General features: G+C 38.7%; 1 protein-coding gene across 5 annotated transcripts in view; it reads right to left on the bottom strand.

The window, feature by feature from the left end:
* KIAA1328 (KIAA1328 ortholog) overlaps nt 1-26,468 on the bottom strand; it is a 176,990-nt gene that overhangs the window by 22,493 nt on the left and 128,029 nt on the right. For all 5 annotated transcript variants that reach the window (XM_035565946.2, XM_035565944.2, XM_050716342.1 and 2 more), the window contains 2 exons: nt 19,228-19,412; nt 11,911-12,019 (listed from right to left, as the gene is read on the bottom strand). In XM_035565946.2, the coding sequence (XP_035421839.1) occupies nt 11,911-12,019; nt 19,228-19,412 (294 nt within the window). The remainder of the gene's footprint in view (nt 1-11,910; nt 12,020-19,227; nt 19,413-26,468) is intronic.

Raw genomic sequence — 26,468 nt, forward strand, 5'->3', positions numbered from 1 at the left:
GTCCGCAGGGCGTGAAATTAAAATTTTCACACAGATACAATGAAGTAATGATACAATGTTACAACCTTGGCACAAAAATCTTCTGGTTTGAGTAAAGTCAATGTCACGTGATGTTACGGTTTGTGCACTGGTAGAAATGGTCTGCTGCTAAAAAGTTCATAACAAAACAGAGGGAGTGAAAGTAAGAAAATTGCATGGATAATTACAATAGGTCTATACATTCTAGTGATCTAGATGTTCCTTAAGATGCTCACCACAGCAGTATCCAGTTGTCACTGCAGGCTGAGTTAAGAAAGCACACTTCTCTTTCACGCCTCAAAATCAGGGAGCTGAGATGCCATTAGGAGATAGGAAAAAGACGACTGAAAGAGATTTGAGCTTGGCAAGGAAGGAGGAGGGAGAGCACATCTCTTATTAGATCAGTTTGCTGCCTGTGAATGAGGTGGTTATGCAGGTTCCAAATTCCAAGCATATGGGTAGGAGTAGGGATGCACAGAGCAATTAACAGAGTCAAGCAGAAGCTGGGATGAGCAGCATCTGGAGCATTGTTAAAGTCCTTCTAGGAATTGTTTCACCTCTTACAGTAAAAAGGGGAAGTGGCACTGGAACAGCATAAGCTCATCGGAAAGGACAAGGTCATTGCAACAAAAGTGGAGCTAGCAAAATTCCCCAGCAGATCCATGCACAGGGGCATGGGCACAAGTTCAAGAGCTTGCTACATCAGACCTGAGACTTGCAAAGCAATATATAAACTGCACCCCTTATACCACAAATACACCTACACATTTCATCACTGAATTATCAGATAATCTGCATGGAGCAGAAAGCATTTCATTTCTAAGAATATGAAAAAGTCAGCAAACTCATAAATCATGAAGCTGCTTGTCCATTACGATGTTTCACAGATACCTGATAAACTGACAGATGTGCGTGCATTCTACAAAATATATTTATAGGTCTGAACAGTTGGGAAAAAATCTGAATTCAGCACTACTGCTCATCTCAAAGCAGGTTTTCATGATCAGAGGCACAGAAGTTATACACACAAGTACTGTTGGCAATGCAAGTGGTGTGTGCCACTCGCCCTTCAGGAAATGTAACAGAAAAAGTCAGTCTAAGAGTGCAAAGGTCGTTCCTTGCATGGCATGTTTCTCACCCTACTGATCCAAGACAGTATGCACAGAGAAACATACAGCCAAATGTGACTTAATAAAATCTTCAAGTCTTCAGTTTATTATTTTTTTTTAATTTTTCTCATTTCATTCCAGTGATTTCATTAGGTTAGACTTCTTCATCTTTATTAAAAAATAATCAGAACTGAAATGTTTCAATAAACCCAATTTCTGTTTTAAGTAGTAAAAGATGATTCAATGCAGATGAAGCAAAAATGAAAGTTAAAAGTACAATAGCAACAGAGGCTTTGGGAATCTCCTTTAAAAGATTTCAAATACATAAATTATATATTAGTACTCTAAAATGTCCTTTTTGGTGTTGTTATTATTATTATTACAGAAAAAGAACTTGAAAAAGCAATTTTTTTTCCACTATGTTCTCCAACAGTACATATCAAACCAAATCCCTTAAAACTTATGGTTAGGATGAACCACAGGAGAAAAACAACACTTAAGGCGCCTCTACTAAAACAGATAACTTTGTACAGGACAGAAAACAAAGAGAATATTATGTTCAGTAAAAGGCTTAATTTTCCATTATGTTTTCAAATTATTTCTCCTGAACACATTCAGACTATAAGAAATAATTCAGCTTTTTTTCTTGCAGAGGGTCATAAATAAAGTACAATCTCATAAAAAACACAAAACAAATATATGACCCCAAATTACTTTGGAGTTAGAAACAGGTCGTACCAGGAAATTTGTATGCTAAACATAATTGGTATCTATAAAGAAATGGTGTGTCATCTGAAATGAAAAACAAACAAACAAAGCAAACCCCAAATGCTTTAAGATTATCTAAAAGTTGAGAAGATAACTTCATTGTTCCAGTGACAGCCTGCCACAAAGCAAAAATTACCAATATCTAATAGCATGAATTTTTGAAAAGGAAATCTGTAATGGGACGAGAATGAAAGTCACACCTTACAGTAGAAATTGGTGCATTCAGCTTGAACAAAGATCTGTAGATTGACATTAATAGTCTCCTTGCTACAGCAAGGGACTAGGAATTTGATGTGATGATTCTTGTGGGTCCCTTCCAAGTCAGGATATTCTACAATTCTATACCCCATCAACTCTAAGTTGATTCTACCCCATCAAATCTCCATCAGAAAGTGGAAGGTATGCTACACGATTCAAGGTTCCCAATAGTAATGATGGAAAGCCTACAAAACCAAAAAGTATTAAACAGTTCAGTATTATATTGCACTGAATCACTGCCATGACTTTCCCTACCTAAAATATGGAAAGATACCATAGTTATTTCATTATTCTACCCATGAAACATCAGGGCCTGAGTCTTTTGTTATTATGTCCTACTGCAATTCCACTTAAACCCCTTGTCTAATTCCAGATACATAACATTATGAGCTTGTGACTTAAGCCCAAATATTGGGATTTTCCACATTTTTTAACAAGGACATTAAAGAGATGAACATAGAGGGATGGTTGGACAAGATGATCTTGGAGGTCTTTTCCAACCTTGATGATTCTATGATTCTATAGTTACTTAAATATCATTAGTAATATTATGGATGACTTTAGCTAAAAAGCTGTAGAAGCTAGACAAAACCCCAATGACACAGTCTTGGAATAGGTAAAGACCACAGTAACAACAAGATGTCAGGATATGGGCTAGCTAGGCCTCAGGCCTCTATCCAAATGTTGTACACTCTGAATGTGCCATTTTCACAATTCTATTTGATACCTGCTGGTTTATCCGGTAGACAAGATAACAAAGAATTATTCCTTACTCATTTTCTCCATTTGACTTTTGATTTTATAAACTTCTAAGGTATCTCCAACATAGTCCAACTTTTCCAAGCTGAAGAGTCCTAGTTGGTTGGGTTCCACACTTGAGTCGTGCAATGGACAGTTCAGATGTTATCAACAAAGAGCAACAATGAACATTATAAACTTGATGCAGCATCTCTGCAGAGCAAAAATCCACTATGGCAGTCTTTCACTTCAGAAGTGGACACAACATAAAAATGAGGGACTTTGTTAAAGAGAATGTAAAAGGGCAGTCCAAAGGGTAAAAACATTTGTAAATGGCACACATTTGTTTAATAGTCATGCTGGGTCTTCATAAAAGGACACACAGCCTATGAAGGCAGACTTCAGAAAGATGAAACAGAGTCATACTACTTAAGCAGAACAGCAAACTATACAGTTATATCCAGTCAAGTCCAAATAAGGAAAATACCAAAGAACAAATTCTGAGAAATTAAGTCGAGGAAAAAAAATAAAAAGCACAATAAAGCCCAGCCAAATATTAAGGGTTACCTTGAGAAAAACATAGGGTCTAATAACAAATCCTACTTCAAATACATCAAAAATAGGAAGTTTGAGTATCAGTCAAAGCCAAGAAGGAGCATCTAAGGATGATAAGACCATAGCAGAAAAGGTCAATGAGTTGACACACATTCACCATGAAGTTTCTGATGCCAAAGAGGACAAGGTGGAAGACTTATCTCAAGTTGAAGTGTCATATAACTACATCACAGAACAAATCAACAGAATGAACAATAATAAGCTGCTGTAATCAGCTGGTACTCACTCAAACTTCTGAAGGAGCTCTGAAGGTATGAAATTGCTGAACTATTAACTGTAACACATAACTAATTGCCTAAAACTGCCTCAGTTCTGAGGCAGTGAAAATTGGCAAATGTAGTTTCTTTTTAAAAGGATCTGGAGCGACACACCAATCTACAGATGAACTCTGATGTTTAGAACAGGCAGACTGATAGTAAATATAATAAAGAAACAAATTCATAATGCAAACTTGACACATTGGTGAAAAGTATTTCTATTAAGTCATAATCCACTGGAAACCTCTACTGGATTTGTAAAACTGTTATGCATCTGGAAAAGAAAAATACAGTTTACATAGTTTATCTGGAGTTCCAAAAGCTTTTCAACAAATCTGCCACCAAAGATTCAAAAGTTTCCATAAACTAAGAGGAAAATCCATTAACTGGTTAAAAGACAGGAAATAAAGAGAGGACATTAAAATTGGCCTGCTGTAAAGTGGCCTGGGAGGTCACCAATGGAGCCTCACGGAAATCTGCTAGGGCCTGAACTCTTTAACGCATTCATAAGTGGTCTAGAGAAAGGACAAATAATGAGATGACATTCGCTGCTGATACTATGCTATTCATGGTAGTGAAAACAAGAGCTGGAGGTCTTCACTGAGGCAGAGAATTAGAATATCATGAAGGAAAAAAAAGGTACATTAAAAACTAGTCCTGGAAATGGGGCAAATCTAATGGTATAAAGTGCTGGCTAACGTCCTTAAGTGACGGTGACAAGACCTTCTTTTGTAAGTAGGCAACTCATCAGCTGGAAATAATTGAGAAGACAGAGCTGTGTTTGTCTGCTGAGACCATCTCCCGGAGCACACAACATTTAACTAGTAGAGATGGGAGATGACTGGTGCAAAGCCTTGCTCAGACCTCATTGCAGTATCCTGATTGCCTATGTTCAACTTACAGGGTGTCTCTTTAAAAAAATAAATAAATCAGAGAGAATTCTTCAAAGCAGTGACAACTCTGATTCTTTCCAGATTTCCCTCACCACAGTTTTTACTGAACACATTATCACAAGCTTGTGTTCCACTGAGGAAGATGCTGTATGCTTGTAATCACACGTGCACTTCCTCTCCCAGAGTTCTCAGTAGCTAAGCCCTTTGATTTATACCACAAGTATTAAAATTGTATTAATAATCAAGGCACTGACCATGCAGCACACAGGTTAACCCTGCATTTGCCTCCAATCCATAATCAACACATGAATGACAAACAACTTATTTTTAGTTCCACATATTCAGCTACAAGAGGAATAAGATGTCAGTGTGTGTTACTCCAGGCTTATTTTACAGTCCACAGGAAGACAGGCATCACCAAAAGGTGATTTAGCTGATCCTAAAATAAGCCATCGACCATAAAAGGACCTGAGGGTAACTAGCTCAGTTGTCTCAAGATAAGCAAGATGAATTCCACCCTAACTACACTAGCATCACAGTTAATCATCGTTATTACATGGACTAACCAAGCACGGAGATTCACTATGCCAGGATCCTGCCCTGAAGAGTTTACAGCCTGAAATACCAGGCAGGCAAAGGAGAGAGAGAAAGGGGAATACATTAACGCATAAGCAATGTGGTGGAAGTATGACAGAGCCATATTTTGGGAGAGTGGCTTCTTAAAGTAAGATGCAATGATTCTGTATATATTATTATTCGATTCCTCCCAAGGAGAAGGAACACAGAAGTGACTACAGTGCTAGGAAGAGAACCATGCAGAACGGTTCATCACAGAATCATGAAGAGAGGAACCAAGACTGGTCTCAATTTGTCAAGCTCTGTAGAAACTGCCGTGACAGCAATTCCAGGAAAATGTTTAAAAGCTACAATACAGTGCTTAGGCTACCAGTGGAGGGGGGAAAAAAAAAAGTCAAAAGTTTGTTTTTTTTTGACAAGGGGGCAAAGCAAAGCACAGCAGGAACCTGAAAATAGTGTGTATTCTGAGACTAAGTCTTCAATGCTGTGACTACAAGTACAAATGAGAATCACATCCAATGAAGATTTAACAAGGTATTTGAGAACCTGCAAAAGCAGTGGGAAAAAAAATGCAAAAACTAATTGAGATAACAATGAAAATGATGGTAAGAAACAGACTTAAGGAGTTAAGTCAGCTTCATAATATGATTTGTAGTCTATTTTCCTTTGCTTATTATTACTTTCAAACTACAATCAACTTATTGTCATACCACTGAATGATGTAAACCTTGCCAACTACTTCAAAACTGACACGTTTTCTGTTGCACTGAACATTCCCAGAAGACATTTCCCCTCATTTTAATACAAAATCCTGTCAGATCCACATAGCTGAATAAAAAAATGTGTAAAGAATATGTAGCTGTAATAGACCTCCTCCAACTAGTCAACTTTGGAATAAAAGACGATCAAAAAAACCTCAAAGATCCAGTGCTAGATTAATGCAAATATCTGCCTGTTTGCAAGTGTACTTTTTGATTAAACTGGCATACATCAAGTACAATTAGAAAGGTTATTTATAACTAAGAAATACATAATTCTGCATTTTAATGAGGGTGACAATTACAGCCAACAGTTGCTAATTAACATTAATCCTTTTGCACTGCAAGTCAGAATTTCCCAATATGATTTTCATTGTCAGAAATGGACACACCAAAACTGTTATCGCAAAGCAGCTATTAGGCAGGCTGCTTTGACACAAATAGGTGTTCCCGTTACACACAGTAAAGAGAAAGAATCTGATGATGTCTTAAATTTGATAACCTCAGATGTAAATACAGAATGTCATTTCAAAATTTACTTGATGTCTACCATGTGAAATATAATCAAGGCTTATCACTTTCATGGCTGAACCCAATTCCAAGTTTCCCAAGAGTCAAGCTTCACAGGTGAAATCTGATTTCAGCACAAGCTTGAAATCTCCCATTGTTAAATTTGGTTTTGATCCCCGTCCTGGGTTCACATCTGCATTTCGCATTTGAGACTTCATAGCTTTTAGTAGTCACAACAGAACAACATAGATAAGGACCAATGTTTGTCCTGTTTGCTCAGCTTCTGACGCCAAATTCTGGAGCAAGGGCTGAAGATATGAATGACTACTACAAATTGATTTGCTACTGTAGCATATCCTTATTGCATTTTTTTCTTATATAGAGTATCAAGAAAAAAATATACTTTAAAAATAAAACCTGAATTTTAAGTCCCAATTTTCCAAAATTGCTCTAATGTATTTCTATTCTTTGATTAAACATTTCTCTGTAAATACATGCCATGTCTATACTGACAACTGTTGACCTTCTTGAATGCTCCTTTTATTGATAGTCATGATCTTCTAAAAGAGATGGTTTAGATATTATATGTATGTATTTTGAGAGGAGAAATTACCTCTGTTTTAGCCTCTCAGCCATGGTCTTTTCAGAAAGAAGCACCAGAAAACTATCTATCAGTCTCTTCATACCGATCTTTAGCAGGAAAAGAGACATGGTCCAAACACCATCAAATGCACAATATCATAATACAGCCAGTAAATAAAGCCTCTAGAAGACTGCTGAGGTGCTCACCAGCTGGGTCAGGCAATTGGAGTGGGATCAATGTTAGATATAAGTAAATGAGAAGGCAGAAAAGGAGAATTGTGAGCAGTAAGCAAAGAAACCTATAATGCACTTCTTACAAAGTGCTGTAAATTTCACATTTATTTTGTAAGTATGAGATAGATGGGTTATTTCTACATACAGAGGTGCCCAACTAAAATCAAGATAAGTGATATTAATGTCCTATGGTCAGTATTATTGAACCTCGAAAGCAATAAACTATGAGTCGATAAATATTACATTTGCAACATAGTTAACATTCTTCTACTGTCTCTGGCACTTATTACACATTGTAACCGCAAGTCTACAATACATTATTCATATTTGGGGTGTCACTGAGTGATGGATTGCTGTAAGAGAGGCTGTCCTTTAAATAAATCAACAAATAAAAATGCAAATGTTAACATTTTCAGCCACAACTTTTTCCATCTTGAATAGGGAATGAAAATTTCACATTATATCGACAGCCAGCAGAGAGAACAATTAACAACCTACACTGTGAATAAGAGAGATTAATTTGCCAACGTCTGGTTTTATCACTTGCATATGGAACTATATTGGACTTTTTGTGCTGCTGGCTCTCTCAGGGAGTAGACAAAACTTGTGTCTCCTATCATGTTCATCACCTAACTCACCACCCCCCTCCAAACACACTCTTCATTCCTTTAAATGCTCAAAAGTTAGATCTGGAATAGAAGTTTTGTCCTCCCTGTCCTTTTGAACCTCAAATCATGTCTGATTCTAAGGGGAAAAATAATCTATTTCTTTGGCTGTGCTTGCTTAGACGATACACGAGAAGAAACTTCATGGTATTGTCTTAAGAGCTGAACAACATTTAAGCACCCAACACGTGCAGAGCTGAGAAGCGTAAGTAAAGCAAAAGATTAAACCTCATCACTGTTGTATTTCCTAATATTCAGCATAACAGATCTGCTCTATACTATTCCAGTGTGCATTATTAAGTATACAATTCTGCACGTTGTATTTTACTTCAGATATTAATTTGCTTAAAAGTCCCTGAATACACATTCACCTGAGATGTGCTGGGCAATTGGGTAAATAGTTTTGTTTTTAAAATGTCCCTAAACACAAATTTACACAATACAATCTGTTTATAAGAACTCCAACAGGCCACTGTAGCCTAACAGATAATAATATAGCTCAAATATAGTATTTATATTGCAGGTACTTCTAAATCACTTATTTTAATGGCTAAAAGAAACTTCATTCCAAGACAATGCATTCAGCTAGCATTAAAGCTCTGATTTAAAACTGCAACAAGAAAACATAGGCTTAATGCTGAAGTCCCAGACTATCACTCAATCCCTTAATTTACCTAACTGTTCTTAAATTCACTTCGTAGATGCCCAAAGTGAAGAATGTTACAGGAGAATTATCTGTTTCCATGGTGAGCAAAACAACCTTTGCCTGTGTCTTTTTAAGTGCTTGATTATCCGCAGTGTTATAGGACATACTGTGCCAAACTCGACGGTACAACTGTTTCTACGTGGGGAGAGCCTGACAATTGTACCAGGGCTATAATCAAATTAAATGGTCTTTCACAATGTACAATTTACAACACTTTTTTATTTTAAAGCATAACTTAATATTTTGATTTAGAACAGCTTCATTTTTGTTGTGCAACATAATCCCTGTTTTGCTGAAATCATTACCTTATGATACCTAAGGTAAAATCCAGTTTATACAAAAACTTTTCATTACTAAATGAAAGCATATAAATGCTGCTACTTCCCTGTTCCATCTCCCTTCCAGCTTACAGAAAAAAAAAAGCAGAGCCTTGCTTCTAGGGAAACAACAGTTATGAAGAAGATGTCCCTGGTCACCAAAAAGGCAATGTTTTAGGCAGTCAGAGGGCCAACGCTTTAAGAGTAAGGAACAGAACTTACTCTTCCGAGTCTGAATGTTGCCTGTGATTGTTTTCCAAATATATCAGCTTTGATCTAGATAAACAAGCACATGGAATAAAAAAGCTTTCCAGACCTGCTGTGAACATAATTTCAAGGGGCTCATGCAGGTATAGACACTTGGCTTAACAACACTGGATAACCAAACATGTAATGCTTGGCTGCATTATGAAAAACAGCCATAGGCAAGCATGAAAGCATGATGGGCAAACAAATTCACTATTAGACTAACTCGGGATGCCAGAAAAAGAAGTATTTTTCCTTCAGAGAGAGCACTGAGATGACCTCGTACACATTCAGGAAGTCTGGTCCTTCTATGGGTGTAGCCCTAAGAATCTCGAAGCACACACCTTTACCTTCTCAGGACACACTTGTCCCAGAGGTGATTCACAGAGAGAGAAGAAAGTAGCACTGCAGAGATTCTTCCTGATGCAGGAGGTAGCTGTAACACATGCTGAAGCCTTCACTGAGCCCTGCCAAGAAAGGCTATCAAGCCAACACATCTTCTACCTGCCATGCCTGCTTATCCAGCCAGCCCTCCCAGAAGCTGAGTGAGCACCCTAAAGCCTCGTGCTGGCAGGGAGCTTCTGTCACTTTCCAACACCTTCTCCCTGGCAGGCTTTCCATTGCTGCTACTGCCGGGTGCCAGGGTTTGTGCTAGTTAAAGCTGGCACAAACATGAGTTGAATCTAGTCCTATAAATTTAAATAGTCAAAAGTAATTAGATTTACATGTACTGCCGAATAAATAAATTTGCTCTTAGGCTTGGGCTTTGTGCTGCAAGTTTGTGTCCCATGCCAACTGTTGTGGTTAAGCTGTTAACCCCCCCAAATCGCAGATTATAACGAACATGCTGACAAACACTAACTTTAGTGGCACAAAAGCAGCAATAATTCTCCATATTGATTAATTTAGTTAGTTAAACCTGCAGTCTAAGCTTATAACCATTCAGTGATAAATTGAGACTGACCTGCTGCTCAAGCAGGTTTTTTGATGAAGGATAGGATCAGCTTTAGGTCTCCACAGAAATACTTGTCCATTTACCATTTTCAATTAGAGAAGGCCATGAGTAAGGGAAAGCACAACATGGCTGCTTAAGCTGGTCAATTATACTTACAGCACCAACAGAGAGAAAGCAAGCCAGTGAGAGCGGGAGAGAACATCCCAGAAATACGGGATTTTTCAGAATTTGCCATCAACTAGTAAAATAAAACTTTAAAGATGACAGCTAATCAGACTTGTTACTGATCACTTTATCTGATATGATTTCTAACAGCATATTTCAACAATTATTTTACTCCCCTCTGTGGAAAAGAATGGACCATCAATCCTCTTGAATAAAATTCCTTTTTCTGAGCAGTTGTTGTATGATGCGAATAATTATATCTACTCCTCAGTGCTTGAATAGAATCTTAACTTACTGCTATTAGGTGGTATCAAGCAGTATCTTTACACACTCCTTATCTGATATTACTGTCTTGCAAAGGTAACCCTTGCTTCTAAGAGAAATGCTAAGGCTGTCTTGTAGTTTCTGTTTGCTTAAACATACGGTTACTTGTGGGAAACAGAGCCCAATCTCTCTCAGTTCTTAAATCCCCACAGAATTATCATCTTTTCCTTCAGAACAACAAAAAAAAAGTGTTTCCATAGCAAGTAAGTACAAATTTGTCAATATTGATAGTGATTTTTCACCTATTATATATCGCAAGTTCTCTCAGAAGATAGAAATAAACTGCCAGCTGCTGCCAAGAATACAGGGATGATATCAAGCATACATTTTCCTAGTCCACTGGGCCAAGAAAAGATTAAATCTGACTCAAGTCCTCTCATTCTCCAAGAAACATTTAACTCTTCTTATGAACGGTTGTACAGTCTTGTCATTCCACTGCACAAAGTCATCTAACTAATGGTGTAAAATATAGCAAATTCATACTTTAATCTGCATTTACTCAGTTGCTTAACTGAAGGTTTTATTACAATAAAATATGGGATATGATAAAGAAAAGCAAGAATTGTATGCTGTTTTTCTAGGCACTTACCACTAGAATTGTAATCCTGCCCAAAGAAGGCAAGTTGTTTTTAGACTCTTAAGTGTAACAACAATGCTGCTTTCTGTTTCTTCATTGGAGCAGAAGTGATAATGCTGCTTTTCCAGAGCGTTTAGTGCAGATATATAGCATAATCAGGAATTGCTGACTTAATGTGATTTTGTTGCTTGTCATTAAACATAAAATAACTCTGGTACAAAACATTTTAAACCAAATGCCATTTGATAAAATATGGGGGGGGGGGGGTGAATGGGGGGGAATGGAGTACAGGGGGATTAAAATCTTCAAGTGGATTTAAAGCCTAACATGGGTTAACACCATCCATTCAAATTATTTATAAATGTATTTAATGTGTCAGGACTTGGAACATAAAATAATTTCTATTCAAAATCTAAGTAAAATTTAAATGTTAGAACTTGGCATATTCCTGCTTTTCTTATTCTAACAAGCAATTTAAGGCTTACTATAAATGTCAAAAGGATATGGCAGTTTTTAGCTTATATTATCCATCTTGTGTTAACATGAAATATCATAGAAATTCAGCCACTTCCCTGCATCTAGGAGAATTTGATAGTTGCATTTGCAGAATCTTAAACCAGAGATTACCCAGAAACTTACCGTGAAGTGTTATGCTCGATTGGTGATGGGGCTGTGGTTACAAGCTCTTTGCCTCTGCCTATCAGTCCAGGAGACGTGGCTGCATCCCTCCTGGGTCCTGAAGTTGTCCCTGTGAAACAAAGTGAAGACAAGTCAGATACCAGATGCTAGTAAATTTGAGGCAGCTATTTTGTGATTCTCCATTATTACAGAACACCAAGGCTAAAAGTAGCAATGTTTTTGGAGTGTTTTATATACAGTTAAATGGCAATCAAAGAATTCATTATCAGTTGACAGTACTGTGTATAGCATGCATTTCAGGATCATGTATAATCAGATCTATGTAATAAGACATACAGCCTTCATCTTACTGTCCAAATCTTGACAGACTTACACTGTAGACCATTTTCTTAGTGGTGAGGCAAAATTAGGATCCAAAGGACGCAGCTTGTTTCACAGACACAGCTCTTGTGACCTTTTATAATGTTTTGGTTTTTTGTTTTTTTTTTTTCCATGTGTAACTGTCACTATCTTGCTTTCAGTAAAATAGGACTGCTAGTCCATTCTTTCCTTTCACCCCCCAAATCCTCAAATTATAAAATACCTCATGAAGTTCAACAAGACCAAGTGCAAGGCCCTACACCTGAGTTGGGGCGATCCCAAGCACAAATAGAGGCTGCATGGAGATGGATTGAGAGGAGCCCTGAGGAGGACTTGGAAGTGTTGGTTGATTAGAAGCTCAACATGAGCCAGCAATGTGCACCTACAGCCAAGAAAGCCAGCCATGTCCTGGGCTGCAGCAACACAGCGTGGGCAGCAGGGGAGGGAGGGGATTGCCCCCCCCCTGCTCTGCTCTCGTGGGACCCCACCTGGAGCCCTGCACCCAGCTCTGGGGCCCCAGCACAAGAAGGACACGGAGCTGTTGGAGCAGATCCAGAGGCCACGAGGATGCTCGGAGGGCTGGAGCACCTCTCCAATGAAGCAAGGCTGTGAGAGTTACGGTTGTTCAGCCTGGAGAGGAGAAGGCTCTGGGGAGACCTTACAGTACCTAAAGGGGCCTACAAGAAAGCTGGAGGGGGACTTTTTACAAAGGTGTGTAGTGATAGAACAAGGGGTAATTGCTTTAAACTAAAAGAGGGTATATTTAGATTAGATATTAAGAAGAAATTAATTACCATGAAGGTGGTGAGGCCCTGGCACAGGCTGCCCAGAAAAGCTGTGGTTGCCCCATCCCTGGCAGTGCCCAAGGCCAGGCTGGATGGGGCTTTGGGCAGCCTGGGCTGGTGGGAGGGGTCCCTGCCCATGGCAGGGGGGTGGGACTGGAGGGGCTTTAAGGTTCCTTCCAACCCAACCCATCCTGTGATTCTATTAACTATTGACTTCATCAATATGTTGACTGCATTTTTGCTGGTATAGCCCAGTATGAGTTTTGATTGCTCCATCACACAAGCACACTGCTGACTTGTTTTTAACTTGCTGTTCACCAAGAGCCTCAGCTCTCTTCTGTCAAAACTGCTTTCTAGACTGTTAGCACCCACTTCGTCCTGTTGCATGGGGTTGGTCCAAACGAGCTGCAGGAACTGGCATTTCCCTTTGTTGAACCTCAACAGGCTTCTGTCATACCAATTCTCCAGCCTGTTAAGGTCCATTGAATACTGGGCCCGACCTCCAGCATATTGATTGCTTCCCCAGTTGGTGTTGTGCGCAAATTTGCGGAAGGTGCCTCCTGTCCCACTGTTGTGATTGTTAATGTTAAACAGCATCAGCCCTGATATAAGCCACTGAAGGACTTCACGAGCAACTGTCTGCCAGATGGACTAAATACAACCCTTTGAGGTTGGAGATCCAGATGATTTTTTACCCATCTTCCACCTTGCACCCATCCACCTGAGAACTAGGTTTTATAGGTATGATTTAGTTAGACACCTTGCCTCCAACTAGTCAGTGCTAAGTGGAATATGCAAGTTATGGGTAACATAAAAGACTGTGGTTTTTTTTTTGTGTTTATTTTTTTTAATCTATCCTAACTAGCACTGTCCAACCAACATCACTTAACTAAACAGTAAATATGGGGAAAACTACAAGTCTCAGCAAAAATTAAAGTCAAAACAGTATTTAGCTCTTTAAGTAATTCTATCATGCGTAAATATTTCTCAGCTCTGTGAACAGCAACTTTATCTACCATTCATGCTGAAATATGAAGCAATACATCAAGGTTGGAACTCCAGCGCAAATTTACAGACATCCAAGAGATTAAGATTATTTAAAATACTGCATTGATTTAAGATGTATACAAATATATGCATACGATCTAGTAAAACCACATGCTTTAATGTATATTCTAGGGACGCTAACAAAGACATGTGTTCTTACTGCCCTGCTACAATGCACTGTGCTTCGGTACTATGTAGTGAAAAAAACTTGCCTAACAAATAGTTAATTATCAGTGAAGGAACTCTTAGAAATATCATGGGGATGTATGTTGATTGTGTGTCCCTGGTAACTTGATAGAGTGCCAATCCACAATGAGAAGAGTGGGTATGCATATAAAGACTGGAAGCCTCTTGCTTAGAGTTTTGGCTTCATGACTAAAAAAGAGATATTTAGAAATCATTTCATGTGACAGTGGAATGAGGCAGCTGGATCTTAAGAAACTAATACTGAAGTAATAAAAACCTGGCAAGCATGGGAGAATATATTCAATTCCTAGTATGAGAAAAGGCTGGCACGTTGTCAACATGCTACGTTCAAAGCAAAGTAGATGTATTTCTCCGAAAAAGAAAATATATGGACTCGGAAGTGGCCAATACAGCCTCGAGGGGACTATTCAAAGACCCACATTTGAAAATATTACCAGGGCCAGAAATGGAAAACAAGAAAAGGAACTAAGAAAGAATATATTGAGGCTGTTAGGCTGCACAGAGCTAAACAGAGGTAGCAAGAAATCCTGAATAAGTGCATATAGAAACAAAAAATGTTTTAAAAACATCTTGAAAAAGGCATAGAAGTCTACAGAGGGAAAAGAAACACCAAAGAGAAAGCAGGTCTATTAATACACAAAGAAGATTAAATCAGTAATGATCCTAAAATGGTCAAGCTACTAATAATTGTAAAATATAGTGCAAGAAAAAAAATATAAAGAAAAGGAATATTGGCAAATACTGCCTATACAAAGCTGATGAAAAGGAATTATCAGGGGGGATGAAGTTACAAAATCCTTAGTCTGAAGGATATATATTTCATGGCTAAAGGGAATTAGTTAATGAATTTATGAAGCGACTGGTAATTATTTATGAAAAGTCATAGAGAACTGGGGTGATGCAAATGACAGCAAATTAATTAGATTTCCAGATGCTGGAAGACAGTATGAGGCTGGAGAAGTTGCAGATGACCTAGAGAAGCAAGGAACATGGAAAAAGAATAGACACATTCACCCTGAAAAAAGAAAGCTCATATATGGTGTGAATAATCTAAATCCTGATACCAAAGAAAAGAGAGAACCTGGAGTAGCAGAGCATAACAAAATATAAACTAGACATAAGCTTGAAAGGCAAGCTACCCCCAAAGCAATTATAGATGTCTTCTAAATGATCAAGTTAAGAACACTGTTTTCAATTTTCTTAACTTGGTATATGAATGATTTGAAGACGCTTTTGAAAAAATTTAAATAGCTGTATATTTCTGCTTGAGAAGCAGACAACTAAAACATGAAGAAAATAGGGAAATACAACAGTCAACTTTTTTGAAAGTGTGAGTACTAAGAACGAAGAAAAAGTGTTGAGTCTAGTTCAAGCAGTAATGGAATGAAAGCAAGCAAGGGGAAATCTAGGTTGATAAACTTGAAAGAAATGTTTATGAATTGAATAATAGTAATATTCATAGCACTTAACATTCATATAGTACTTCACAGCTTCAAAGCGCTTCACTAATATTAACTAATTGCTCTATTCAATTGTAGGGAAGAGTCTTCCCTCAAGGGAAGAAGTTCCAGATCTTGAATCCCTAAGAAGCTACATTAGAAAACCTACCAAAAACAAACACTATTGAGAAAAATCAGCCCCTGGAAAAGTACAGATTCTATGAGCTAAAATATTATTTCTTTCTCTGCCTTTTTCTTTTACATATAGAAAGGAAAGCTATGCATGCTATACAGTATCACACAGATGCTACATCCCCTAAAGAGATACAAATGGAAAAAAGAGTTTGTTTCACTGCAAAGAGATTTTAGGAAGGGGGTGAAGAGGAAGAGTTTAAAAAAAATGTATGGAGGTGAACTGTCCAATATTGCAGAATATAATGAATACAATCTGGTTTAGTTTCCCAACCCAAAAGCAAAATTTTCCAGGGCAGAAAGAGAAACACACATTTCTGTACTCCAGTGCTTTTTAACTAGACAAGTTGTTAGATTTTAGTACAAATTGACATAGCTGCTGGTGACACCAATAAAAACAATTTACTGCTGAAAAGATCTAAGACTTGAGGATTGCTTCGTCTGCTTAAAGTTTTGCTGGTAAAACTAAAAAAGTTTGGATACAAGACACAAACACTTGCTAAAGAAGAATAGAAATGAAGGAGCAAACAGAAAAAGGAGACAAAAAGCAACAGTGAAAGAATAAATACTGATTGCCTAAGCAGGGCTGGTTCAGTAAGCTTATACCTTGAAAAGAGTGCTCCTTTCCCCCACCAGGTGATGGGACCAGGTTAACAATGCTGTTCTGTGCATAACTAAACATTTGTAGTGAGAAAGGAAAACTGGGTTAAGAAACTACCCCTTCCAAACTCACTACACTCACAGTAAGCGAGCAGTGCTGTGGGCTGTAAAGCCTTTCTCCATGCCATGAGAATTGTTTACTGACTAGTCGATTTATCTCCTCAAAACAAAACTGAAGACAACAAAAGTAGTGAAAAAGGACAACATCAAAATCCAATACAAATGTGTATGCTGCTGTGGAGGGACTCTATCATGAGTTGCATGGTGCCCCGAGACACCAGAGTTCCCAGAGGTATGGGGAAATTATATTATATTGCAACAGAGCCCAAAGACCCACATCAGACCTGGCACTGCACTAAGACACGCTTGGAGATAGTCCCTATCCTCAAGCATTTACAATTTAAATAATCGAGACAGATCAAGGCATGAAAAAATATCTCTAACAAAAAATATCTCTGTAGTAAAACATCTGTCTGTTAGGAAGTTCTCAGCAGACACGCTTTTGTGTATAGGATCCAGCACTGCTGTTTTCTGACCAAATCGCTGCGTGAAAGTAGCCGGCTTACTACCATCAAGTTTCATGGATGTCATCTGGTTGACTTTGTTCCCCCTTCTGCATAAAATGGCTTAGCTAGAGCTCTGTGACTGGTTTCTGTTGACGCAGTAGGTACTGACCACTGTCTCAGATAGACTTCCAGGCTTGCTGGCTCTGAAGCAGTTAGGAAAATGCCACATTTTTTAAGAATTCACCATAAAAACACTGTTGATATCTCTCATTTTATTTTTGCTAGATGCTACGTAATTACTTCGTAATAAAAGAATAAACTCTGAAGCTGAAATCCCAGTTCAGCAGCAGATGGTAAGATCTAGCAGAAGTAAGGACAGTGACACCTAAGTCCAGAGCTAACTAGAAATAAGAAACTTGACATTGTACCCTGGTGATCCCCAGAGGTGAAAAAACACTGTACAAGTGTGTGTGTATGCTTGTTAAAGGAGTCCAAACATATAACAGAGGGAAGCCAATTAAAAAGGTACTAAATACAGAAGACTTCAACTTCAGTGATTAGTGCTAGGTAATTTGCCGTGTGATAAACAAGCCATTCAAATCAGTAATAGACCTGAGGTTGTTCCACAGCTTGAAAGCATTTCTCTGAACTTTATCTGGTATCACAGCAAGTGCCAATGTTTATAAGCTAAATATTGCCATGCAGCTCTGTATCTTCAAAGCTAGCAATCCCAAAAAGTGTTTGCAAAAGACACTCGCCATCTTTGGACATTATGCTGACCACTGCACTCACTAAATCAGCATAGGTGCAGTTCAGCTGAACGTGCAATAGCCAGGTGCAGCTCGTCACTTCTAAGTGATAAAAATGAAATGAGTGAATGAAGGAGAGGCCAGGTTGGATTTTTTTCCCCAAAATCTATGGAAAATAAATTACTTTTTTGGGACTACCCCTATCCAAGGAACAAAACCCACCATCCAACTGTGAAAAATCTCAATTTCATCACTACAGTATTGAGAAGGAGGGGGGAGAAGGAAGAGGAAAAGAGAAGAAAAAAAATAATGATAGCTGAAAAAAACATAAAAGAAAACCATCAGTGAAAATTGCCCCTGAAACTTTGCAGAATTGTAACGGCTTTCTCTTGCTTAAATTGATTGGTGTAGCAATGTTATAAAATGACTATTAGGATTCATTGTGCACAACAGAAAGTGTGAAATGTCAGCAGACTATACAGCAAAAGTAATGGGTCCTGAACCCCCGTTAGTCAAAAATGATTTTCTTTCAAATTAGAAATTGATTTTTTTGGACACAAGCCCTTTACAGGCTTCCAACTTTTGTAGCTGTGCCTTGGAAGAGATTAACCTCAGCCACTGTTTGGGTCCAGGCTGATGATACCCTTTTGAAAGTTTCTTCACAGGGACTGCTTTTTAATGTTGGTACGGTCTTAACCAATAACACAAGTTATTTGTTCCTTTGAGAACTGCACCACATTTCTTCTCATTTTGCCATTTTCTTTATTTTTATGCTGACATATACAGCAAACTGGCTGACAAGTTAAAAAAAAAAAAAAACACAACCAGCTCATAATTGAACCAAGGATTATGTTCAAGGCTCGGCAGTGAAACATCCAAGCTGTTTTTGTTCCCAGCCCTTTCTCTTCCTAAGAAAATATACTTTCTCTGCTCCTTAAGTGGAGGTACTAAGCTAAGAGCAGGATAGATTCTAGCAGTACAGACAACCCTGTGTGGCAAAATACCAGGTTGTAATGGTGGAGCCATTACTTGGGGAGGAAAAGAATGTGAAGAAGATTACATTTCAAGAACAAGTCCCACTGTACTTATTCTCTGCTTGCTGGGAAACGAAGAAGAATTGTTGAAACAGCTTTTTGAGATTAAAGGGCTATTTTTTCCTCTTTTATCAGGAACACCAACCAAGAAGATCACTTGTTATTTACAAGGTTTTCTATGTTTTTACTTTAAACATAGGTAGCTTCTCTTAGGTTGTTTTAAGCAACTTGCAATCCTCTCTCTTTAATTGCATATTTTGCTGATCCACTCTTGAACACATATAATTTCTAAACATCAGCACACTTGTAGACCTGCAATACAGTATGCTTCCCCTTACCTTTCCTTGACTTGCTGCCTTCCCTCTTGGTTTTCATCAGAAGGGCTCGCCCATCTTCCACATGTGCACCAAAACCAGCCATTTTCTTCCCTGAACTGCTCCCACCACTGCTCCGTGATGTTCTGGAGGCTTTGCTCACTGGTGGTATCCTGGGATAATAATCTTCACGTTTCGATACTGGCACACTAGGAAGAAAGAAAGGTGACACTGTTACATATCAACCTCTTTAACACTGCATCCAGCCCTCTGCCTCCCCAGAAGCATAACCACCATAGTGCTAGTTGAGCTGCTGCTGAATCCATTTACAATGTCTGAAAGCAGAGCGCCTAAGGGTTGAAGGGTCACCAACCTACTTCAACTTCCACAGGAGTCTTTGGTTATCAGCAGCTGGCCACACTCTGACAATTATATTTGGAGTTTTGCAGTATTTGGCACATTCCCTAATGCAATAGGTCCTGGATTTCCTGAGTGGTTAGAACAGGACAAGTGGGATGAAGGTTCAGAAAGAACTTTACCCAGCATGGCTGAGCAAGGTTGGAAGAAAACAAGTAATGGAAAAATGCTCACTTTGCTAGAAAAAAAGGGAAACACAGAAGAATCTGAGAGGAGAGAAACAGTCATGGTTTGCAAAAGGGAAGCAGATGGTACATTGGTTCAAGAAAAAAAGAAAAAAAATAAGAGTAAGAAACGAGAAAGCTAACCAGAAAAGCAATGAGCAGTATGGTCCAGGAAGGACGCCTGCACAAGATCCTAAACACTCCACAGATAGAGCCGGGATGCACATTTGGTGACATGGAGCAAGCATGATTTCAGTTTCTGCAGACACATGCAAAAAAAACCTTCTGGGAAGACAGGAGGTTATTGAGACCATCCTTCTCTCGGTAAAGACAAAAGACTGCTTTCAAATTCTGCTCTCAGGAAGACAACTACTGCTTTAAATAAGGATTCCCGAAATCTATACGTCATTAACCCTGTGACTATTACACAGTTAAAAAAAGTAATTAAAATATTAAAAAAAATTGGATTATCCACATGAAGGAATACAGTTCATCCCAAGATTATACTGCTCTGTTTGCAAGTATGGGAGTGACACACAGCTTTCCTAAATCAACAGAAGATTATACAAATCTTTTTCCCATTTAAGTACCAATTTTGAAAGGATAACTCTAAGACTGCTACTAAGTTTGTATCATTTGGGTTACAGTTTTATTGGTGGATGATTCACAAAAATATTTTACATAAAAGCTTACGTTACTGAAGTTACTGTATATCTGAGGCAAAAAAGCAGGTATCTTTCTTCCCATCAGAAAATGATAGCTAAATTAAAAGTTTCAAATCCATGTGCTGTAAAAGTCATTGTTTAATAAGGCCCACTGCGCTGGTTTGACAATTAGTATTACTCCCGTATTATTAATGCAGAACATTATATAATGGCTCATGACCCATAACAACTGACTGAAGTGTAGGATAAAATTTCTCCGAATAACCTCCGTTTACTTTAGGGTTTCAAACCGCATGATGACTTAGTAATATTGCAAAATGTTTTTAAAATTTATGGTGACTCTAAATTAGTTATCTTATTTGAATTCTGTGATATCATTAACCTACTAACTCCTGCAACCCAGGGTGTAGCCAGAGGTGGGTTTGGACCCTAATAAATGTTTAAAGAGGCTTAAAGGTGTAATAGTTGATCAGATTTCTCTGATAATACAGTACTTGATTTTTTATTTGTCTGTTCCTGAATGATTAACAGCATTTAAAAACACTAAGGTCATCATTATTTGGATGCTTTCTGAGTTTTTAAAGTACATTTTAATTACCACCTACAGATCTTCTGTGAAGACAGTGACCTTAGTCATGTAGATGAGGAAGCGATTACTCTGCTGGTTCACTACCATACCACTTAAATGGTGCAGTCACCTCTAAAATATCAGGTTCTGGTTTAAATAATGCTATGGCAGAGAGAATTCAAACAGAAACAGACACCAAGAGGAAGTTACGGACGCTAATTCATGGGGAAATAACAAAAGCAAGCATATTTGCTTTTACAGCTCACTAAACAATGAATCAGAGCCTCGTTCTTTGGAATTTAATCAGAGAAGGCTTGCTCCAAAGTTCTGTCCCAGTGAGGATGTAGTCAAACTTTAAAATGACAGATACTTAGGCTGAGAGGTGTGCACACCAAGGAGTGAAAGGGATAATGCAGAGAGATACAAAAAAAAAGTCAACAATTAACAACACACTGAAATTAAACAACGAAAATGGAATGAAAAAATCTATTTCAGAAAAATTTGCTCAATCAGCTACAGAATAATTAATAAACTGAACGATGTGACTACCTGGAAAGTTTAAAACTAACATAAGGTCCAAAGGCATCAGTTATGTACAGACACAAAGATTAAGTGACAGGTCCTTCTCTATCTTCAAATCCAGCAATCCATCATATCATCCAAATGCAGGCTGGCTAGTAGGACTTCCTTAGGGCACCCTGTTATCTGATGAATTTTCATAGCATTCTCTGAAACTACACAACAGAGAAGACTGCCTAAATAAAGACCTTACTAACCCACCTAACCTAAGGCAGGAGCTATAAAGTAGCATCACCAGAAAAGACGTGAGCCTCAGCATTACTGCTTCCTTATGAATACTGAAGTACATCAACAAAGGAAAACACACCTTAAACATTTTTTTCATTTTGCCAGTGCATCATATCGCGATATCCCTGCTGAGCGTGAATGGCAAATTTTAAATGTCATTCAGGACCCACTGAATATTGCTAGTATTTGCATTCCTTAAAAAGTAGAAAAACATTAACCTTTTGTTTTATTGAATTAAAATGCCATGGAAATGCTGATGTAGTCTTCAGAGACTGAAATACTTTTACAAAGAAGAATAGCTGTCATTTATTAGACACAAAGAACAATTACTTGATAGGATGCTTTCTGACAAAAAGCAGATTGGTATTCTCATCATAGAAAAGGCATTGTAAAAAAACCTAGCACAGACCTCTGAGACTTGAATAATTTAAAGCTGCATTTGGTGCAATTTGAATTTTTCTTTAGGGAGGCAAAGTTAAATACCTTTAATTTGTTCTAATTATTTCAAATTTGCAAGTTAATTATGGCTGATCATTAAATAACAAAAAGGACTATCGTCTCCATAGAGTTTTACCTCCTACCCTCTGCATTACTTAAGCTAGATTTTAGTATGCATGAATTAACTTTCTAAATAATCACACGGTTTGACTAAATGGCTCAGTAAAATGAGCTCTGATCCTCAGAATAAGCATTAATGGACATTAGAAAGGCTATTGGGACCCATGTTACTTACATTATAAGTATTTTTAATGGGGTCTTATTTACTAATCTTTATGTACTGTTCAAGTTAGGGCACCATATAGATACATTATTCTGCTTTAATAGAGGAAAGTCAGTTCTTCAAGATACTAAAACAAATGTCCATTTAGAGCCAACTAAATTCATTTTTTAAATTAATGCAGGAAAACTCTGATAGAATTTAACTTGTTTTAGCTGCTCATCCTGATGAATCAATCCACCATAATGGTAGCCTTGGTCTGCAAATGGAGTTTTACAGATCTATTGAATTGCTAAGCAACTGAAGCAGCTAAGACTTGCCACAGAGTAGCATTCACTATCAGCACCTGTACACCCAAGAGTTTTAATCTCTTCCCTACTCCATAACTAGTGATCATCTGATGGGTTCCCAGCCATCGAACCCAAATTTGGATTCCCACCTTTCACTGAATTCTGATCTTTCCATGCATTTTTCAGTGCAGATCAGTGGTATCCAGAGAACACGTCTATGTTATAGCTAGTCAGAAACCCAAAATGCAAGGCAATTCATGCCTCCAGTATGTATGTTCAACAGATGGCTGCCTTAATGGTACCCTACTGCACCCTGTTGAGACAAGGGCTTGTGAGTTTAACCATTATCAAACTAACAGATTGCTGTGGTAGGTTAGCTCCAAAAAGCAAACATGTTGGAATGTTATTTTCCTGTTCTGCAATTTATGTTTTAAAAATAAAATAATTAACAGTTCATGTGTGCAATCTGCTGCAATTATATCAGGCCAAGAATGCATAACACTTAATGATGCAAAACTGGTGATAAGTAGGCAACCCAAGCAATACGTTTTTGTAGCTGGAACCTGCATTGCCATTTCGGATGCAGTTTGACAAGCAGGCTGAGTATGATCTTTTCCTCCCTACCCCACCCCTTTGGTTGGGAGAGTTTTCAGCCAGATCAGCTTCCACAGTCAGCTCAGCATAAAGCAGCAATTTCAAAAGTGCTGGGACAAAGGAGGTGTCAATACATGACAGGATCTTCATTTTCAGCAGGGGTCTGAATTTAAACCAGTTTAAATCAAGTAATCAAAACACACTTTGAAAACCGCCAGTTCCAAACTGGAACTTTGGGAAGTTGGTTGTCTTCATGGCAATTAAAAAATATTCACTAGGAGAAAAGGTCTGTAGACTTCGGATGAGTGGCTCTGAGAAGTAACGTCAGCGGTTTCGGCCCAACCACAACTTTTGCAGTCTTCTCAGGTGTACCGTGCAACTCTACTCTATGTAAGCCTCTACTTTCAGAGCATCCAAGTGTCCTGTATTTTTCAAAAGAGGGCCTTTTTGTTGTTTGTTTGTTTAAGAATATGGCAGGCAGGGCTGTGTGATTTCCCTCATCCACAAAGCAAAGGCAAGAAACAAATGTGGTAAGGAAGCTAGGCCCCTGGACAGCAAGCAGGTCTTCAAAGGTAGATAAGAACTGGAGCTGACTTCCAAACACTCGACTCACCAGTTGAGACACCAGAAATTAGTGCGTACCCCATGTGTACCTGCTTAAAGATAATCATGAGGAAAACCCTGACACCAGAGGTAGAGCTTAAGGCCCTCCTTAGCATATCTCCATCTGCAACACCGAATCCTCTTGTGAGGGTCACTCCTGCCCCTTCTTTAAAGCAGAGCTGGGGAGAAACATGACAAGATGTAAAAGACACAGACACAGACACAGACACAGATTTCTAGGTTGGAAGAGACCTCAAGATCATCGAGTCCAACCTCCGACCTAACACTAAGTACTCCACTAAACCATATCACTAAGCTCTACATCTAAACGTCTTTTAAAGACCTCCAGGGATGGTGACTCCACCACCAAGAAAAAGCCAGAGCAGCACATGGGAGAAAGGACGGAGATTGGTGTCCTCATTCCTGCTTTGTGTGAATAGAGCTGGAAGAAAGGTAAGCATTGCAAGTGAGGAGGAGAAGCACAGCGCAAACTTCAGGGCAATCTCTCATCACTCAACGCCATCACCCTTGCGTTCCTTGTGACAAAGGCAATCTGTTTATGTCAGCAGATCATCAACCTTCAAAACACACTGCTAAAAATCTAAAGCCTATTTCATATTGAAACAGAGTGCTTGAAAAAAAAATAATCTAAGCTTAACATTTTCCCCCTCATTTCCTTTAAAAATTAGGAAAAATGCCCTATTCTAATACAGACTTTGAAGGCCATATTCAAGCCTAGAGTGAGATTTCATGGCCCAATTATGAAACCTGGCATTTTGAGGCTTATGCTAGACGTATCAGCATGTTAATGACACTGCTGGGATCCAGTGCATGTTAATAAGAAACAGCTGCTTTCCTTTCTAGAGAGCATGTTCATTTATACTTTTGAGATCTTCAGGACAGAGTCCGTCTCCTTTCTCGTGTATTTCTCTAGGTAAAAGGCAGAAGGCAGGGACAGCAGGGGAACACACCTCAGCAGACAAGGGCAAGTCTGTAACTAAAGTATTACCAAACCTGCCTCTAAGTAAAGAAGTTTTCATCACAGAAAACGCACAGTGATTGCCTACATCCCACATGCTATTATGCACACAGTACATTGCTGGGGAGTGATCCCAAGCTTTCGCCCCTTACAGTCCTCTTCAGGTCCAGCGCCCCTGAATTCAGTAAGGTTGGCTCAGTTTTCTGTTATTTCTTTCTGCTGAACAGTCCCTCTTGGACCTACTGCATTTGGTTTACTTTTCTTCTCATCTCAGAGGAGTTATACAGGCAAGTGTGCTAAAAACTTTCTCACATATCAAGCTCTACCAGGGTAACGTAATCCACAGTGCGGCTTTTCCAGACCACTCTTTCAGATACCAGTTCCTTCCCCATTCCTTCTGTGACTGGTGCTCAGATATTTAATTCCAGCAGCGAGAATTGAGGCCGCATATGCTCTTAATTAGCAATGACCTATTAGATCATACCAGCCATAGGTGAAACCCCAGCCTCATTGAATCAATCAGAATACTGCCCTTATCTTCAATGAAGTCAGGATTTCACTTAATATACACAGTTAAAGGTCCGTTTGTAGCAAGTACTAAGCTAAATTCCTCCTAAAATTATATTCATGCCTTTCCTTTGAAGCCCTGTCCTCATTCTGCTTTAACTTAGCCACATTTCAACTCCCTACCAGCACCATTCCTACACCGCTTACAGTTTCCCTAATAAACAGTGAAATGAGCTCTGATTACTTTCTTTCTTTGCCTCTGAATCCACAGAAAATCCCAACATAAAGGTTTTCAGACAGTCATAGAGAAATAGCCACAGAAAGCAGACTGGCAAAGCTTTAGCAGGACAAAATGCTGTGATTGTGTGTTTGGCCTTTCTTATAGAGCAGAGTAGAGCACCTGTCGTTCCAGCAAGCAGTGCTGTCAGCCTTCACAAAAGAAAGTCATGTAAATGTCAAGTCATAGGTATAAAAACAATCCTTCAAAACAGCGTCTGTGTATCTGAAAAGCCTGCCTAGCTGTCACCAGCGAAAGTACCATAAGGAATGATGCAAAAGCCTGTTTAGGACAAACAAAGTTTCTGAACCAAATCCAAACTTCTGCAGTAGATCAAACTGCATAACTCTCCTTCAGCAGGAGAGTCACATGCTCTTCAGAGAAGTGAATGCCTGTCTTAGTGCCTTATCCGGAATCACTGTTGTCTGGCTGAGAGCCAACCCCATCCACAAGGTACCCATCAAAATACCGTATGCAAGCCATCTTCTGAACAAACATCACCCCAATTAGGCTGCTATTTCGTTGTGATAAAGGCACAGATGAGCAATGCATCATCCCTTCTGAACCTGGCTCACCCAGAACAAAAGATTTCACAGTAGATGGGCTGCACGGTGAATCAGGCTGGAAACGGGACGCTACTGCAGGGCTCGGGCTGAGCATGCCGGCAACCACCTGC

Source organism: Cygnus atratus, chromosome Z (assembly GCF_013377495.2).
Source record: "Cygnus atratus isolate AKBS03 ecotype Queensland, Australia chromosome Z, CAtr_DNAZoo_HiC_assembly, whole genome shotgun sequence".
NCBI lineage: Eukaryota > Metazoa > Chordata > Aves > Anseriformes > Anatidae > Cygnus > Cygnus atratus.